The sequence below is a fragment of the Convolutriloba macropyga genome, chromosome 9 (assembly GCF_964194025.1).
Source record: "Convolutriloba macropyga chromosome 9, txConMacr16.3, whole genome shotgun sequence".
Lineage (NCBI taxonomy): Eukaryota > Metazoa > Xenacoelomorpha > Acoela > Convolutidae > Convolutriloba > Convolutriloba macropyga.
Window position 1 is genome coordinate 48,011,187 of NC_134476.1, and position 20,806 is coordinate 48,031,992.

A 20,806-nucleotide genomic window follows, 5' to 3' on the forward strand; every position below is an offset into this window, starting at 1 on the left:
TTTATTGAGTATCAACACGTTGGTGATTGATTCAAAACAATGGTCGAGAAACGGTTAAATCTGTGAGATTGAACCAACACAGAATAGTTTTTTCAAGTTTGGACTACAAAATTCTTGTTCAAGTACAATTCAGTTAACTTCCATAGAACTACGCATCAAAACATGTCAATTAGTTCCATTTTCAGGGACCGGTGAAGTAATTCTGAAGTTACACCTCAATAAATTTTTGGAGTTAAAAGAAAATGGAATCATACTACACAAATCAAACATCTGCATTGCCTAAGTTATCGGGACACAATAGGCAAAGAGGTAGCGGCATTGGAGCTTTAGCGGGTGCTATTTGAAGAATCGCTCTTTATCTTGCAAAAAATTTGATTATACCAACAGAAAAACGTGCTGGATAACAACTTCTGTTACAGAGCGTACCAAGTTATTGAACTTTGTCAGTGGAAAAAAATGCCAAAGCAAGCGCTGAAAAACACGATATCAAATGCAGTCAAAAAACGAACAGGATGATCACTGACACTGCTAATGAAACAAAAACGAATGAATCGTCGAAAATCTAACTGTTCAGTTTCTGAAGCGATAAAAAGTAGCAAAAAAGTAGTCATTTGAGACGAAATGCAAGCAGCCAAAGTGAAGTTGGTCTGATTTCTTGGCCAAGGTTAAAGATGATCCGCAATATGTTACCAACAGAGGCAAGATTTAGTTCTTTGGACTTATTTGAAAAACCAGTTGGTCCAGTTTACAGTCCTAACGGAACCATGCTTGAGTTTGCGGTTTTGGATCTGTCAAAAATTTTTCTGGAAATTAGCTGCAAGATAGTTCAGTCTTTTGAAGCTGATTTGAAATATGACGCTGGAGCTGCAGGAGATGTAAACAAAACAGACTCTCCTTAGATCTGCAATATTGTTTTACATACAATGTTATCTGACTGTAAACTCTCAGCCAACGTACTAATAATTTCAAACGCAAATTGAAAATATGCTCACAAAAAGTTTCATTGAAACCGAATTTTCTCGCAACGGAGATGCAAAGGTCACTTGATTCGGTTGCCATGGTTATTCGTAATAGGATAATGGGGGACCAATAGCAACAAATGAAGTTAACAGGCAAAAAGCTTTGATTAGGCAATCTGCTGAATGTACTTTTTATGGAAAAGTGGCAGTAGACTTTTTTGCATTCGATCTAAACATTTTGAGTGATGTCAACCTGCAAATTTCCTTCGGCAATAAATAAATATTTTTGTTATAATTTATGACGATGCTGGAAAATCGTACTATGGAAGCTAGTTTGTATCTGAGAAAAATGACGTTGAACAACGACCTCGTTTCTGCCATTGAAAAGACTTTACTGTCAAGTTCAGCGTCCTACTCTTACTTGGAAATTATAAAGAAAAATTTTCTGGCTCCGACTGGTTTCCAAAAATTGGAAACAGTAAGATGTATTTAGCAACGAGCCTATTCAACGACTTGCCATTTGTCTCAACACAAATGAGGTTTTCTTAAGAAGCAAAGAACTCAATCGTTTTCACATTCGTAAGTTTACTCTGGAGCAGAGTTGTACTTATCGAAATTGACTATCTGTTCCTGACATCCCCATAAACACAACTGACGTATAACGCTTGCACTTCAACACAATATCAGATTTACCTACATTGACAATGGACATGGAATAAGTTTGTCTAAATAACCTGGCTATTTTATTTGGGTGCTTGATCTCAACAGCACTCAACAGGAGTCAAATTATTTTATGTCAATTAGTCCCATTTTCAGAGACCGGTGAAATAATTCTGACGTTACACCTCAAAAAATTTCGGGAGTTAAATGAAAGTGGAATCATACTACACAAATCAAACATCTGCATTGCCTAAGTTATCGGGACAAAATAGGCCAAGAGGTAGCAGCATTGGAGCTTTAGCGGGTGGTATTTGAAGAATCGCTCTTTATCTTGCAAAAAATTTGATTATAGCAACAGCAAAACGTGCTGGATAACAACTTCTGTTACAGAGCGTACCAAGTTAATGAACTTTGTCAGTGGAAAAAAATGCCAAAGCACGCGCTGAAAAACACGATATCAAATGCAGTCAAAAAACGAACAGGAGGATCACTGACACTGCGAATGAAACAAAAACGAATGAATCGTCGAAAATCTAACTGTTCAGTTTCTGAAGCGATAAAAAGTAGCAAAAAAGTAGTCATTTGAGACGAAATGCAAGCAGCCAAAGTGAAGTTGGTCTGATTTCTTGGCCAAGGTTAAAGATGATCCGCAATATGTTACCAACAGAGGCAAGATTTAGTTCTTTGGACTTATTTGAAAAACCAGTTGGTCCAGTTTACAGTCCTAACGGAACCATGCTTGAGTTTGCGGTTTTGGATCTGTCAAAAATTTTTCTGGAAATTAGCTGCAAGATAGTTCAGTCTTTTGAAGCTGATTTGAAATATGACGCTGGAGCTGCAGCAGATGTAAACAAAACAGACTCTCCTTACATCTGCAATATTGTTTTACATACAATGTTATCTGACTGTAAACTCTCAGCCAACGTACTAATAATTTCAAACGCAAATTGAAAATATGCTCACAAAAAGTTTCATTGAAACCGAATTTTCTCGCAACGGAGATGCAAAGGAAACTTGATTCGGTTGCCATGGTTATTCGTAATAGGATAATGGGGGACCAATAGCAACAGCTGAAGTTAACAGGCAAAAAGCTTTGATTAGGCAATCTGCTGAATGTACTTTTTATGGAAAAGTGGCAGTAGACTTTTTTGCATTCGATCTAAACATTTTGAGTGATGTCAACCTGCAAATTTCCTTTCGGCAATAAATAAAGATTTTTGTTATAATTTATGACGATGCTGGAAAATCCTACTATGGAAGCTAGTTTGTATCTGAGAAAAATGACGTTGAACAACGACCTCGTTTCTGCCATTGAAAAAACTTTACTGTCAAGTTCAGCGTCCTACTCTTACTTGGAAATTATAAAGAAAAATTTTCTGGCTCCGACTGGTTTCCAAAAATTGGAAACAGTAAGATGTATTTAGCAACGAGCCTATTCAACGACTTGCCATTTGTCTCAACACAAATGAGGTTTTCTTAAGAAGCAAAGAACTCAATCGTTTTCACATTCGTAAGTTTACTCTGGAGCAGAGTTGCACTTATCGAAATTGACTATCTGTTCCTGACATCCCCATAAACACAACTGACGTATAACGCTTGCACTTCAACACAATATCAGATTTACCTACATTGACAATGGACATGGAATAAGTTTGTCTAAAGAACCTGGCTATTTTATTTGGGTGCTTGATCTCAACAGCACTCAACAGGAGTCAAATTATTTTATGTCAATTAGTCCCATTTTCAGAGACCGGTGAAATAATTCTGACGTTACACCTCAAAAAATTTCGGGAGTTAAATGAAAGTGGAATCATACTACACAAATCAAACATCTGCATTGCCTAAGTTATCGGGACACAATAGGCCAAGAGGTAGCAGCATTGGAGCTTTAGCGGGTGGTATTTGAAGAATCGCTCTTTATCTTGCAAAAAATTTGATTATAACAACGGCAAAACGTGCTGGATAACAACTTCTGCTACAGAGCGTACCAAGTTAATGAACTTTGTCAGTGGAAAAAAATGCCAAAGCACGCACTGAAAAACACGATATCAAATGCAGTCAAAAAACGAACAGGAGGATCACTGACACTGCGAATGAAACAAAAACGAATGAATCGTCGAAAATCTAACTGTTCAGTTTCTGAAGCGATAAAAAGTAGCAAAAAAGTAGTCATTTGAGACGAAATGCAAGCAGCCAAAGTGAAGTTGGTCTGATTTCTTGGCCAAGGTTAAAGATGATCCGCAATATGTTACCAACAGAGGCAAGATTTAGTTCTTTGGACTTATTTGAAAAACCAGTTGGTCCAGTTTACAATCCTAACGGAACCATGCTTGAGTTTGCGGTTTTGGATCTGTCAAAAATTTTTCTGGAAATTAGCTGCAAGATAGTTCAGTCTTTTGAAGCTGATTTGAAATATGACGCTGGAGCTGCAGCAGATGTAAACAAAACAGACGCTCCTTACATCTGCAATATTGTTTTACATACAATATTTTCTGACTGTAAACTATCAGCCAAGGTACTAAAAATTTCAAACGCAAACTGAAAATATGCTCACAAAAAGTTTTATTGAAACCAAATTTTCTCGCAACGAAGATTCAAAGGCCATTTGATTGGATTGCCACGGTTAATCGTAATAGGATAATCGGGGAACAATAGCAACAGCTGAAGTTAACAGGCAAAAAGCTTTGATTAGGCAATCTGCTGAATGTACTTTTTATGGAAAAGTGGCAGTAGACTTTTTTGCATTCGATCTAAACATTTTAAGTGATGTCAACCTGCAAATTTCCTTTCGGCAATAAATAAATATTTTTGTTATAATTTATGACGATGCTGGAAAATCGTACTATGGAAGCTAGTTTGTATCTGAGAAAAATTGCGTTGAACAACGACCTCGTTTCTGCCATTGAAAAGACTTTACTGTCAAGTTCAGCGTCCTACTCTTACTTGGAAATTATAAAGAAAAATTTTCTGGCTCCGACTGGTTTCCAAAAATTGGAAACAGTAAGATGTATTTAGCAACGAGCCTATTCAACGACTTGCCATTTGTCTCAACACAAATGAGGTTTTCTTAAGAAGCAAAGAACTCAATCGTTTTCACATTCGTAAGTTTACTCTGGAGCAGAGTTGTACTTATCGAAATTGACTATCTGTTCCTGACATCCCCATAAACACAACTGACGTATAACGCTTGCACTTCAACACAATATCAGATTTACCTACATTGACAATGGACATGGAATAAGTTTGTCTAAATAACCTAGCTATTTTATTTGGGTGCTTGATCTCAACAGCACTCAGCAGGAGTCAAATTATTTTATGTCAATTAGTCCCATTTTCAGAGACCGGTGAAATAATTCTGACGTTACACCTCAAAAAATTTCGGGAGTTAAATGAAAGTGGAATCATACTACACAAATCAAACATCTGCATTGCCTAAGTTATCGGTACACAATAGGCCAAGAGGTAGCAGCATTGGGGCTTTAGCGGGTGGTATTTGAAGAATCGCTCTTTATCGTGCAAAAAATTTGATTATAACAACAGCAAAACGTGCTGGATAACGACTTCTGTTACAGAGCGTACCAATTTAATGAACTTTGTCAGTGGAAAAAAATGCCAAAGCACGCGCTGAAAAACACGAAAACAAATGCAGTCAAAAAACGAACAGGAAGATCACTGACACTGCGAATGAAACAAAAACGAATGAATCGTCGAAAATCTAACTGATCAGGTTCTGAAGCGATAAAAGGTAGCAAAAAAGGTAGTCATTTGAGACGAAATTTAAGCAGCCAAAATGAAGTTGGTCTGATTTCTTGGCCAAGGTTAAAGATGATCCGCAATATGTTACCAACAGAGGCAAGATTTAGTTCTTTGGACTTATTTGAAAAACCATTGCTTCTTGTAATTTTTGATGGTAACTTCTGCCAGAAAGTTGGTCCAGTTTACAGTCCTAACGGACCCATACTTGAGTTTGCAGTTTTGGAGACAGAAACATATTTATTGATCTGCCAAAAATTTTTCTGGAAATTAGTTTCCAGATAGTTCAGTCTTTTGAAGCTGATTTGAAATATGACGCTGGAGCTGCAGCAGATGTAAACAAAACAGACGCTCCTTACATCTGCAATATTGTTTTACATACAATATTTTCTGACTGTAAACTATCAGCCAAGGTACTAAAAATTTCAAACGCAAATTGAAAATAAGCTCACAAAAAGTTTTATTGAAACCGAATTTTCTCGCAACGAAGATTCAAAGGCCATTTGATTGGATTGCCACGGTTAATCGTAAAAGGGTAATCGGGGAACAATAGCAACAGCTGAAGTTAACAGGCAAAAAGCTTTGATTAGGCAATCTGTTGAATGTACCTTTTATGGAAAAGTGGCAGTAGATTTCTTTGCATTCGATCTAAACATTTTGAGTGATGTCACCCTGCAATTTTTTTTGGCAATTAATAAATATTTTCGTTATATTTTTTGAAAATTCTGGAAAATCAAACAAAGTAAAAGTTATGGAAGCTAGTTTGTATCTGAGAAAAATGACGTTGAACAACGACCTCGTTTCTGCCATTGAAAAGACTTTACTGTCAAGTTCAGCGTCCTACTCTTACTTGGAAATTATAAAGAAAAGTTTTCTGGCTCCGACTGGTTTCCAAAAATTGGAAACAGTAAGATGTATTTAGCAACGAGCCTATTCAACGACTTGCCATTTGTCTCAACACAAATGAGGTTTTCTTAGGAAGCAAAGAACTCAATCGTTTTCACATTCGTAAGTTTACTCTGGAGCAGAGTTGTACTTATCGAAATTGACTATCTGTTCCTGACATCCCCATAAACACAACTGACGTATAACGCTTGCACTTCAACACAATATCAGATTTACCTACATTGACAATGGACATGGAATAAGTTTGTCTAAATAACCTAGCTATTTTATTTGGGTGCTTGATCTCAACAGCACTCAGCAGGAGTCAAATTATTTTATGTCAATTAGTCCCATTTTCAGAGACCGGTGAAATAATTCTGACGTTACACCTCAAAAAATTTCGGGAGTTAAATGAAAGTGGAATCATACTACACAAATCAAACATCTGCATTGCCTAAGTTATCGGGACACAATAGGCCAAGAGGTAGCAGCATTGGAGCTTTAGCGGGTGGTATTTGAAGAATCGCTCTTTATCTTGCAAAAAATTTGATTATAACAACAGCAAAACGTGCTGGATAACAACTTCTGTTACAGAGCGTACCAAGTCAATGAACTTTGTCAGTGGAAAAAAATGCCAAAGCAAGCGCTGAAAAACACGATAACAAATGCAGTCAAAAAACGAACAGGAAGATCACTGACACTGCGAATGAAACAAAAACGAATGAATCGTCGAAAATCTAACTGATCAGGTTCTGAAGCGATAAAAGGTAGCAAAAAAGTAGTCATTTGAGACGAAATGCAAGCAGCCAAAGTTAAGTTGGTCTGATTTCTTGGCCAAGGTTAAAGATGATCCGCAATATGTTACCAACAGAGGCAAGATTTAGTTCTTTGGACTTATTTGAAAAACCAGTTGGTCCAGTTTACAGTCCTAACGGACCCATACTTGAGTTTGCAGTTTTGGAGACAGAAACATATTTATTGATCTGCCAAAAATTTTTCTGGAAATTAGTTTCCAGATAGTTCAGTCTTTTGAAGCTGATTTGAAATATGTCGCTGGAGCTGCAGCAGATGTAAACAAAACAGACGCTCCTTACATCTGCAATATTGTTTTACATACAATATTTTCTGACTGTAAACTATCAGCCAAGGTACTAAAAATTTCAAACGCAAATTGAAAATATGCTCACAAAAAGTTTTATTGAAACCGAATTTTCTCGCAACGAAGATTCAAAGGCCATTTGATTGGATTGCCACGGTTAATCGTAAAAGGATAATCGGGGAACAATAGCAACAGCTGAAGTTAACAGGCAAAAAGCTTTGATTAGGCAATCTGTTGAATGTACCTTTTATGGAAAAGTGGCAGTAGATTTCTTTGCATTCGATCTAAACATTTTGAGTGATGTCACCCTGCAATTTTTTTTTGGCAATTAATAAATATTTTTGTTATATTTTTTGAAAATGCTGGAAAATCAAACGAAGTAAAAGTTATGGAAGCTAGTTTGTATCTGAGAAAAATGACGTTGAACAACGACCTCGTTTCTGCCATTGAAAAGACTTTACTGTCAAGTTCAGCGTCCTATTCTTACTTGGAAATTAGAACGAAAAAGTTTCTGGCTCCGACTGGTTTCCAAAAATTTGAAACAGTAAGATGTATTTAGCAACGAGCATATTCGACGACTTGCCGTTTGTCTCAACACAAATGAAGTTTTCTTAAGAAGCAAAGAACTCAATCGTTTTCACATTCGTAAATTTACTCTGGAGCAGATTTGTACTTATCGAATCGGACTGTCTGTTCCTGACATCCCCATAAATACAACTGACTTAAAACGCTTGCACTTCAACACAATAAGATTTAGCCTACATTGACAATGGACATGGAATAAGTTTGTCTAAATAACCTAGCCATTTTATTTGGGTGCTTGATCTCAACAGCACTCAGCAGGAGTCAAATTGTTTTATTTAAACTGAACTTACCAATTGGTTAATTTCAATTGAACTCAAGTTATCTGTCGCCTTGCCGAATAATATTGAAGTTTTCACTATTGGTAAAAAAGTCCGCACAATTTTTATCGATTCTAATCGAAGAGTTTCGAAAAATCATTTTCCTACAAACTGATTAATGAAAACGAGGTAAAGAACCTCAATCGAGGATGTCAACTTTTGAAGCTTGCGGGTGTATTCGCAGCTGACACTTTTCCTCTTAATGTATCTCATAAAAGCTTCCTTATGGTGAATGCAATAACTTCTCAATCAATTGGCAAACATTGAAAACTTAATTCTCGACAAGATAGAGATTATGTTTTGCAGATCCATTGGGACAAAATCCAACTTTACATAAACATTTGCACAATAGGCTCGTTTCTTCTGCTGGTAATATTAAAACTGTGTGTGAACAGCTAAGAAACCAGCCCTTTCCAACAGCAAACTAAATATTGTATTGCTGATTTTGCATTTACAGTGCTCATTATCTTTTTGGTGAAAAAAAAACTTTTAAGACGAGTGATGTTGATTTGATACCTTTTGCGCTTCATATGATGCTTTAACAATACTAATTTCTTCAAAAACCAAGCGTGCACACAAAACATCATCAACGTCCACATCTAATTTCCCATAGCCACTCACAAAAATATCCGTTATTCATCGAAAAACAACAGAATGAGGACCATGCAAAATATTTTCAAATCTTTGAGAGCTTCAGTTGATAACCAGTCAACTTGCAATTGCCGATTCGATGTTTTCTCAGCATTATCCAAAAATTTGTAGGCAACTTTTCCATATTGGCGGTAGCTTTTGCTCAGGGCGATGGCATTGCTCAAATTTGGTTAGCGCTTCTGAATGGCCGTTGCTTCTCTTTTTGTCGGAGTTGCTGAATCGTTGTATTCGACAGCTTGTGTGATTTTATTGAAAATCTCCCCAATTGTGGTACAGTCTGAGAAAAAAGTTTTGAAGATTGTGTACAACTAAGGAATTGCAAGAGGCTTTTTTCGTTTCAATATTTTCATGGAAACGTCAGATACATCAAACAGCAGATTATAACAGTTAGCGAGTAACACGTCACTATAGCCGTTTCCAAAATGCATGCATACAGCGTAATTCCTGGCAGACATTAGAGATGGTTTCTCTTCTGAAACGAAAAACCTGAAATTCTTTTAAAATTTATTATTGTAAACGGGACATCACTCGTACATAGCTTCAACAATTCTTTGATACAGTGTTCAGTCAATGAAAAACTTCGTTTTCGTGCTCTTTTTATTTCAGTTTAAGTTTTTTTGCAATGGATGGTTTACTTGTTAAATTGTTTGAACGTTTTTTTGTCAGTTTTTCGAACTGACAGTTGCTCTGATCAAACGTTCTTCATTTTTGAAAACGTCGAAATGCGCGTCGCCAAACTTGGCGTCTTTCGTAACTCTGAATTGCATCCAGAGTTATTCAATTGGACCAACGATTTGTATAATGATTGGCTTGCTTATAAAAAACGCAACAAATATACACGGGGCTAAAAAGAGAATTGTCGAACTGATAGGAATTATATGTAGAAAAGAAACGAAGAAAGTGTTTTATGACCTGGTTCCAAGTAAGGGACTGAAATCATGTTTATGTGTGTTTTATCTTAAATCTTTATACAGAGGACAGTTTATTTAATGCTACCGACATACAGTTTGGAAAAAGGCGTGGCCCCATATAAGTTTTATGTTCACTCAACCGCACAAAACTATCACTTTACGGAAAGTTTTTTGTCGCCTTAGGTGTGTCATTTAATTTTGTTGCATGGCTAACATATAGCCTTATAACATACAACAAAAAATTTATCTATCAACCCTAAATACTGTTTTACATTAATTGAAATTTCTCAACAGACTCAAATAATTTGTCGAACGAATTCCATGTAACCATCAAGGCTAAGAAAACTGAAAAACAACCCCTTTTTAGTTTCACTACTAAGCTATTTACTTGTCTATAATATTAGACCGTTTTTTCACAAATTTATGCAATATAATGGGTCGGGCTGAATGGTTGTTTTAAGTTTCAAATGTAGTTTATTTTGTGTTTGGAAAAAGGAGGTTATTTGGCACCTGGTAAAAATTTTGAGAAAACATTACAGTGATGATTTTCAAAATTAGCATATTTTGTCTAAATTCACGAAATATATCTCACAAACATTGCATTAAATCATTTGGTTCAAGGAAACTTCTTTCGCTTGTTATCAAAACCATTTCAATGGAGATCTGGCGGTTTATTCAATCCTCATTAATTCCAAATTATGTTTTTCAGACCGTTTAATTCTGTACTGTGGACACATAGGCAACTTTCCAGACCATTATTTACATTCTTTTCAACGCCAGACACAACCCATAGGGCAAAACGCAAAATCAGTTGGTGCAATACTTGGTTCCCTGACTTCCTCTAGTCAACGACACTTTTTATCTTTAATCTTCATTTGATCACTTTTCCTCACTACCGCAAAGTGTATTCAAATTCAAAAATCAATAAGTTTTAATTTATTCTTACCATTAAATTTTAATTCCAAGAGATAAATTTTCTTTCAATTATTTCCCTCACAAATTCGGCATGAAATTCCAAACCAACAAAATTCATTTCCCAAAGTTATAACTTACATGAACAACCATATTTAAAAGAAAATAAGGTAAAGTCTAGCAATTTCCAATGTACTAGGTCAAAAAATACATTTTTAAGATTTATATTTTTTGAAGAAAAAACTCTTGAAAGTGGAGTCCAATACCTTCAGGCATTTGGCAAATTGACATACTAATTGTAGATGATAAGTATGCTGGGAGTTTGAAAAACTTTGATGAGAGAAAAAAACAGCTGTTCAAATATTTTTCAGTCAGTTTTTTTTCGAAACAAGTCTAGTTTACTATACCAGAGCGGCAATTAGAGAAGCAGGAAGTTAAGATTCATTTTATTGATTTTTGGAACAGCTGAGAAACAAAAATCCAAAAGTATAAAAAGCCTCCATGAAATACATTTGATTTTTCCGTTACTGAGGAAACTATAACATCAAAAAAGAACGAAAAACAATTAATTCATGTGGTAAAAGCCTGGAGACAATGTTGTTGCGTTTTCTTCCAATTCGTTTGATGTTTTTGACCACAAATTTGTTAAAACCAAAGTTGTCACAAAAATTGACGACAAAAAATTGAAGGAAATGTAATTTTGGTCCCCGTTTGTTTCCAGGAAGTTAGTAAACACAATTTGTTGTTCGGTATACTTATAATAATCAAGCACAACCAAAATCATACAAGAGCATCGTGTACAAATGGTTGTGTGTTTTCAATTGCAGCTCAACCAAAATCTGTTGAAGTTACCTGGGACAGATATTCAACTATATGCCAAAATACGCTTACACTTTCATGCCTTAAAAGTGCTACGGACTCGATGAATTATTTTTTTCGAGATATTTCTTTGAGATATTTCTTTAAGTAAAAGACATTCTAAAGTTGCTTTCCAGCTTTACATTGAGAGAGAGAGAGAGTTTAGGCTATTGTGTCGTTGAGACAAGCGATTGCATCCATGATTAAAGGGTAGACGGAATCACTTTTTGAACAAGGTTGCAGTTGCCATAGTTATGGAACAGGGTCCAGGAGTAGGAGTTGACTTCTGAGTAGCAATTTTTGAGTTATTTCCAAGAAAATTTTGGGAAGACAATTTATCAAGGTCCTTGAGTTCAAATCTTTTGCTTCTCCTGATAGCTTTCAGTAGATTGCTGGATCTCACTCAAAAATTCTAATCGGTCTTTTCTTGCCTTTTTTTTATTGTTACGAGTTCAATTTGTCGTGTATTCATTGAATGTTCATTGAACCTAGCTAATATTTTGATACCGTAATTGTCCTACATTATGGTTTTGAGCGTTAGTAGGTCATCGAGTTCGAAGTACAACAACGAAGGCAGAAGCTTGAATTCTCATAGCCTTTTTTTGTAATTCAATTCCCAATTAATTAAAAACCAAGCAGTTGTTTTCATTTAGATACGTTCCAATTCCTTGCATTCCGTTTTTTTACAAAACAAACCACTAAAAGATTGTGTTTTGTAGATACAGCAAAGTATTTATATTTGGTAATAAAATATCTAATAGTCAACGAAATGAAACAAAGATCGCATGGTGTGGGTATGACTTCATATGCTACCGTTTCACAGCGTAAATAGCAACACCGTTGCTTTTGTTCGTGCTGTCATTATATGTGGATAATTTGTAGAGGTCGAAAACACAATCAGACGGTAACCACCTTTACGAAAGATATATAGCTCTGGTTTTGGCATTCTTATCATTTAAGTTTTGTTCTAATTCATCAAAATTGTTTTTTAGTGATCTAATGTTCTTGTAAAACACGGAAGCTTTCTAACCACTGTTAAACTTGTTTTTGGGTTCAAAACACATTGCACCTTGGGGGGTCCAACTTCAAAAAAGATGGTTAGTACTTTCAATTCAAATAGGGAGCTATCCCATTCAAATAAAACAAACAAGTTATTGAATACAAGTTTATCAGAGTATGTCAGACACACGATTTTTTGTTCCTTTACAGTTGTCATGCTCGCAACTTCTTGTTTTGTCTAATAAAGTACCTGACCTTCCCTCTTAGCGGTTTTACATCATCATTAATGAAAAGTTGCTGTCCATCTCTTTCAGGTTCTTCTTTTCTCCCATAATCAGATGTTTAGTTTGTCTCCTGACAAATTTCACAATTATACCTTCGGTCCATTTTCTTGTGGGAAGATGTAGTTTTTATCTATTGTAACCCCAATTTGTTCGGGCTCGTCGGCAACTTTTTGGTACACATCTTCGTTCTGTTCTTCAACAATACCTGAAATTCGTATATTATCCCTCCTACCGTAATGCTCTAACAGATCAGCGTAAAAACCACCAGTTGGTTTTGATAACTATTTCGATACTTAGGAAACTTCTGTAGCTTGTTAAGCTGAGCAAAACCCAGTGTGAAATGGTTGAGTCAAATGTCTCTGCTGATTTTCTTCGGTAGCCACACCTGTTCCCAAACAATACATCGACTGCCCTGATCCAAACCCATGCACTCAATGAGATAAAGGCTTCTTCATCAAAGTCATTTTCCATCGAGACTGGTTTTCTGCAATTTGGGAGGCATTGTTGGTTCAAAAAATAAACTGGAATTTTCTCACAAATCATTATGTGGAAGAGAACAAATGCACATGGAGAGTGGTTTGCAGATGTGGAAACTGCAACATAATAAACATCTCAATTACGGAAGAATTAATCAAAACAGAACTTAAGTCACTTAACATCTCAAAAAGCAGCGGTCAAGATTCGATACAACCAATATTGTTTAAAAGATGCGGGGGATCAATAGCTACGTCCCTCAAAAACTTGTTCTGTAATATCAAGCGACTGCGCAAATTTGCATCTATTTGGAAGACTGGTATCTTCAGTCCGATATACAGAGATGGTCACAAAAGAGAAGTTTCGAACTATAGGCCAGTTACTCCATTAAAAATTGTCTCAAAATCATTTGAAAAATTTATCTTTGCACCACTTTGCACTGCGGTTGCTGACAGTATAAGCAATTTCCAATTTGGTTTTAGGCCAAGACGTTCTGTTGTACTACAATTACTAGACAATTTATCTCATATTTACTCACACTTGAACTCGAGAGACTCTGTCATTTTATTTATTTTATTTGATTTCTCCTAAGCGTTTGACAAAATAGAACATAGTAACCTGATGAAAAAGTTACTTCGAATTCCCATCTCCAGGGCTTTATTCGAACTGATACAAGACTATTTTTAGGAAGAACACAGAAAGTGCGAATAGGTGACCAGCTATCAAATGAGCGAACTGTAACATCTGGAGTACCACAGGGATCGGTATTGGGACCATTATTCTTCCTGATATACATAAACGATCTCCCCAATGCTGTTTTCTCATCGTTAGCCTTACTATTTGCTGATGATTTAAAACTGCTTTACAATGGAAGAGTTGAACAAGAGTCCTTGGAAAAACTTCAAACCGACTTACAAGCCTTTCACAACTGGAGTGTGCAAAACCATCTACTATTCAATTTGAGAAAATGTTCCATTAGCGAATTTCAGTATTGTAGAAATAAGAACACCCTAGAAGATTTTTTAAATATGGATGGAAGAAATTTAAACCACAATAGCCTTGTTCGTGACTTTGGCCTGTTCATGTTCATGGATGAATCACTAAACTGGATCGAACATGTGGAAGTAACAGTTGGAATGGCCAGAAAATCGTTCTTTTGGTTGAGAAGTACGTCCCCGTTCAGTTGCACCAAGAGTAAAGCCAACCTATACAGATCAGTTACATCAATGTCGATGCCATCTGCATCTGAATGCTGGGAACTAAGAAAAACGAGTTTCGAAATCATTGAAAAATTCAATAAAATGTTCTGAAGTGGATTTGCGGAAACTTAGACTACAAGGATGCTTTGGTCAAATCAAACTTTTTACCACTACTCTGCATTAACGTGCATAAAGACATTCTACTTTTCAATAACATCTTGGAAGGAAGGTACAATGTCGATTTTTCGAAAGAATTCAGCATCACCAGCAGCGGTAGAAGGAGACGTGTTGTGCTTCCAGACACTAGATATGAAATACAGAGGCAAAACTTTTGGTATAGGACTGGATTCAGAATAAACGTCGTGCAAAGAGCTCTTGATTTCTTTAATCCGGAGAATCTGAAGAACAAATTTATTGAATACATGTGGAGTTATTTTAATAGACATTGGACTGAAAACAATCCCTGTACTTGGATATTTATTTGTTTGTGTACAAAATGTCGTGCCAATCCTAGATTGTAAACGCGGGGTGTGATTCCCCAGTGGCATATCCACGAAGTCATAATAATAATAATAAACAAGATAAAATTGATCTGAACCGTAAATTGGGTGGAAACACAAGAGGCTTCCTCTAAATCCTGCACTACTACTATAATTTTTTTTGTGTCAATAATATGAGTCAAAACATAGCCCGAGGGCTCCCCTGGAACTATTTGATAAGTTTATCACAACAATTAGGCTAACCAGTAGGCTAACTGGAGAACAACACTGCTGTCCTAGGAAGTAAACTTTATCTGAAACTCGTTAATAATGTAAAAGAAACCAATTTGTCAAATTAAAATTACTTCCAATACTTAAAACAAACGTTTTCGAACTTTACGTTCATCGTCAGGTTAAAACTGTTTTACAAATTGTTAAAAGATAAAATGAATATGTATTTACATTTGTCTGAGATGACAATTAAAACAATTCTAGGAAACATTCTAAAAAATTCAATCGAAAATTTTTCCTTATGTACAATATTTAGCCTATTTACAACACATATTTACATCTGTTATCAATTTACTTAAAAACATTCCTATTCCGGATTTTTCGATTTTGTCCATGTTCTTGTATTTTTAGGGTTATTCCGAATTTGCCCTAACCATAAGTATCCCTCTTGTGGAGGTTTTGCAAATTTCGTTTTGTCATGCACAAAATGTTTTTTGCCCTATGCATTCACATTTAGTCAAAATTATGATTTGAACTAATATTTTAGCGTGAGTTCCCTCCCCCTATATTCGTCGCGTGTGTTTAGTGCCGGCTTCAGCTTGCTGATATATATAGCTTCGATGATCATTAGTTTTTCTACTGACCGACAGGCGTCCAGAATTCTCCATTCAATGTCATTCGTGGCGCCACGACATTCAACTAGATGTTGACCCACCTGTGAATCCTTCTTTTGATGTTCTGTTATCCTTGTGGTAACATGCCGGCTTGTTTGCCCAACATAGATGGATCCGCATCCATTACATTTAATTTCATATACCACGTGGGATTTCAGATCTCTATCAAAGGATGATTTCAGGGTGGGGAGGCACGATCTTAATTTTCGCGTTGTAAAAACTACTTGCAATTCGCATAGTTTCTTCAATTTGCTTGCGAAATTTTGAGTGAGGTTGCCTCTGTATTGTAGAAAAATAGTTGGCTTATCATTAGATTTAGTCTTGCTTTTTTGATGCTCTTTTGGTGTTGTTCTTAATTGGTCTTTACCGCCACTTATTATTTTTTCTAGAGTCTGATTCACAATTTTTGAAGACCATTCCTCTGGATATTGATTTTTGGTCCAGCAAGATTTGTTCTTTTCAAGAGCCTGATCGAAGGCCAACCAATTAGAGGTTGCATTAAAAACCCTGTGAACCGTCCCTTGAATCACATTTTTCTTATGTTGAAGCGGTGCACAGCTGCGAAAATTCAGTATTATTCCAGTGTCAGTTGGTTTTTGATACCAATGACAGGTGATATTGTTTTTGCTGCTCACATTTACGTTAATGTCAAGAAAAGCCAAACCCCCATCCATGTAAATTGCAGGTTGTTGTGTAATGAATTTGCAAATTTTAAATACTCATCCGGGTCACCACGAACCGTGCAGATAATATCATCCACATACCTTTTAAACAATTTCATCTCCTTATCGTGTCCCACTGTCTGTTGGTTGCTGCAATAAGTACAAATCCAAACCACATCCTGCATGTTGGCGTATTCCTCATTCGATATTTTTTGGCATCTTGCATGAAACCAGTTTTTGCATGACTCACATTCCACTCCTTTTCCTCGGTAGGTCACTCTCCGGTTACAGTCTTTGCAATTCCCGTTTTGGTCGCATCTGGAAAAGTTTTTACTGAGCTCTGGTTTTTGAAGTGATGCTCGTTAATAACTCGTTAATAAGTTTATTACAACAATTTGGCTACTTGATCGTTGATACGGCCATCTAAAATGGTTTTTCATTGCAAACTTATGGTGTTTTCTGGAATATTTCCTTCCTCCTCTTATTCACAACTATCGCTGTCTTTTTTCTTAAGTCTTTGTTTTGAAAATACTTCCAGTTTGTTGTTGATCTGGTGCTCATCATTTCAAGTATTTAACAAATACCTGACCTGTGGGTGAATTTTGTTTCATGATTTATAGTGGGTGTAATCCTTGACCTGAACTGTCACGTGTTTGCTCTTGACAAACAAAAAGTAAATTCATCTGTGCCATCACTTTGTTTCAGTCTACAGGTCAAGCAAGATTGCTTTTCAGGGGAGTAATAGAACTGTGTGAACGGCATGTCTCAAAACACCATTTTACGATCACCGGATTTGTTTCCAGTTTTTGGTAAGCTTTAAAATAATCGGATCTGTTCTGTTTCGGTCCCCAGTGTTTTTTTACGCCCTGCAGTTACAAATTATATGTTGTTATATAGCACATTACTATGTGAAAAAATAGCACGTGCGCCTTGGGCGCGTAAAAAATATAAGCCCACTATATTTTTTAGGGGGGGGGGGGGGGGGGGGGGGAGGTTACAGAATAGATTCAAATAACCATTGACAATATTATGTTGCAATTAGATGCAATTATAATTGCATTTGGCATTAATTTTAAAAAAGGCTTCTTCAGATGACCGAACCAAAGGATGGGAGATTGTGCAAGTATGGTTCCTGCTAGGAATGCTCGCAGTCTACCTTTTGGTATGCCGCTTCCTGAAACAGTTCATGCAGACTAGGCCGGCCTTTGAGATCAAGGGGCTTATGGTAGCGTACAACATCTTTGTGACTGCATTGTCAGCGTACATGTTTCACGAGTTCTTTAGGGCTACATTTTGGACCAATGACTTTAGCTGGTTTTGCCAACCTCTGCATTCCGTCAAACATATAGATGATAGAGTGAGTTTTCTTCTGAAATATTTTTCCCACCTGTCAAGATCATGACTCTTTTACAATTATTTGATTGAACGCTTTTTTAAAAAAATCTTACTAGATTGCCCTAAAAAGTTTCTGTTGACCAATTTAGAACTTGATGCTTTTTCGGAGAATTTTATCCTAGCTCTCCCGAAAAGCCCAGTTCTTCGATTTTGATATGAGAAACCTAAACAGAATTTTAGTTATTAATAGCTGCGAAGTGATAGTGAGGCTATTATTGATGTCATCGTAGTTTCGAATCCTAAAAAATGAATTGTATTGGAGTTATTTTTATCTATTTTTTCAATCGCTGGATTTGTAAAACAGAATAATTCAAAATAATTGATTCTCTTTGTAGATGAAGAAAGATGAAGGGCAAAAGAAAAGAGAGTAGACGTTTTACTCGTGCTGGGTTTCGAAAGATAGCAAAATTAATCGTCGAAAAAAATTGCTGAGCGAGCAAAAGTTTTGGTTCACGTGCGGCTTTTTTCAAAATTTTAAATCTAATTTTTGTGCCAAATGGGTTTTTCTTATGCATATTACCAAGCAATTGCATGTGTGGGAACAGTTTTGATCGTTTTAGCGCAATATACACTTTAAGATGCTATTTTAGCTTTCTTAGTCCTTTTGCCAATTTGGACACTTTTTTAAACAAATTATTGTATTCATTCACAGGTTTTGTAGTATGCAGGAGGGAGTTCTTATTGCGCCTATAAAATTGTGACGTTTTAGTTACCTTCTACCCTTGATCGTCTAGCATTAAATGGCTAAGCAGCTCTCGGCAGTGTCTTTCTAGTTTCCGATATGCGATTCGCCGAAACTGTTGAGCAGACTAAAATTTATAGCGTGAGGGACAGTCCCCTCTCAGTTAACGTTCATCACTGCCCGCGTCAACCCTCCTTAACCTGAGATTCGTACATATCTTTGAACGCTGTGATGAAGAGGAGAATTTTCAATGTTTGATGGGGCCAATCTTTACTGAAGTTGGTAGAACAGTTGTTTGTGAGCTGAAGTTCCGGCATTTGTCGTTTTGAGCGTCTGTGTTTTAAATGTTGGTTAATGGCTAAGCGAAGCTATTATTGGCTTTGGCCTTGTTTCTATTTTGTCAAGATTTTTGCTATCGCGGCACCCTTTCTTCAAATCTGCTTTTTGTTAATTCATGCAATTTCATCGGAATTGCGCGCTTTTCCGAAGTCATTTTTCACTCCTATTTGAATTATCTTTTTTGTTCATTCGCTTGATTAAGTTTTTGGTCTTTTCTATTGAGAAATATATGGTCAGTTGAGTAGATATAACTCGAAGTGAAGGTTATTTGAGAGCAGCTCTTTCACTGGAAAGACGAATTTTTTTGATCGGTCTTTTTTACTGTTGTTTTTGAGACTGCAGATCTACGAAGCTATTGCGGCTCTTTTCTGGCAATCTGCCAGCTATGTTTTCATAAATGCGAAACCAATTAACAATTTTTTCATGCATAAACAATGAGAACCTTTAGAGAAGTTTCAGCATTTTTGCTAAACAAAATTTGTGTTCACAACAAAGTTCTCCGTGAAAACCAAAAATTTCTCAAATCTGCAAATACTAAAGTTTAAGTGCTTTTTAAGATAATTTTTCTCTGTTTTGGTGAATACTTTTTTTATAGCCGCGAAGCGATAGCTGAGGCTATTATTGGCCTTCTCTTGGTTTTTTATTTATTTCGTCGTCACGATTTTTGTTACGACCATATGACGTCACAACCAATTCAAATCTGCTTTTTGTTCATTCGTTCATGCAATTTCAACTGAATTGCGTGCGTGACGTCGTTTTTCACTCTTAGTAGAGCTAGTTTTTTGTTCATTTGCGTGATTAAATTTTTGGTCACACGTGACTTACCTCACTCTCAAAAATGACTTCCTGAACTCTGAAACTGACTTTTATTTTCTTTAATTCAAAGAGATAAATGGTCAAATGAGTGTGTGTCACTCTAAAGGAAGGTTATTAGAGAGCAGCTAATAGAGGCAGCAAAAACTTATTCAGATTTTAAATCAAAATATAACATATCAGCCTTTAATGAAAAGACGATTTTTTTGTCTTTTTTTGTGTTTTTGAGACTGCAGATCTACGAAGCTATTGCGGCTATTTGCTGGCAATTTGCCAGCTATTTTGTCTGTTTTGCTCCTAATGGTCAGTTAGTCTACTTATTAATAGCCGACCTCTTCTTCTCAGCTGGCTATTGATGCGCTCCTATAACAATCTGCTTTCTTCAAATCTGCTTTTTGTTCATTCATTCATGCGATTTCATCGGAATTGCTCGCTTTTTCGTAGTCATTTTTGGCTCCTATATGAATTATCTCTGTTCATTTGCTTGGTTGTTTTTGATCTTTTCTATTGAGAAATATAAGGTCAGCTGAGTAGATATAGCTCGAAGTGAAGGTTATTTAAGACATTTCTAGTGTTTGCGTCGGGTTTTTTCAACTAATTTTCAATGTCCATTCTTAATGATTTTGAAGTCGTTCTTTATTTGTTCAATGAAAGTTCTCTTGCATTTTGCAGCTTTGGAAACATGATTAGGAATCTCTAAGAACTCTTTTAGGTCCTTAGATTGCTGAAGTTGCTTTGCTGAGGACCGCCTCAATACAAAGCGAAAGTCTGTTTGAGCCCAATAAGATGCGATTTTTCATGTTCTTGTCCGTTTCTCTTAATTTTTTGACAAATGAACAGTAATTTGTGTTGGTCACAGTTCATAAACATCTTGTGCATTTGATATTTACTTTGCAAGTGATTTTCGAGATACATGTTTTAGAAATGCCAACTGTAACACAGAGAAATTTTTTTAAAATTTTGTTTCATTCTAATTGATCTCGTT

General features: G+C 36.1%; 1 protein-coding gene across 2 annotated transcripts in view; it reads left to right on the forward strand.

The window, feature by feature from the left end:
- The window catches only part of LOC142345814 (very long chain fatty acid elongase 2-like), a 493,465-nt gene that overhangs the window by 446,180 nt on the left and 26,479 nt on the right, over positions 1 to 20,806 (forward strand). For both annotated transcript variants that reach the window (XM_075398188.1, XM_075398189.1), the window contains exons 2-3: positions 17,325 to 17,401; positions 17,684 to 17,949. In XM_075398188.1, the coding sequence (XP_075254303.1) occupies positions 17,353 to 17,401; positions 17,684 to 17,949 (315 nt within the window). In that variant the 5' untranslated portion in view covers positions 17,325 to 17,352. The remainder of the gene's footprint in view (positions 1 to 17,324; positions 17,402 to 17,683; positions 17,950 to 20,806) is intronic.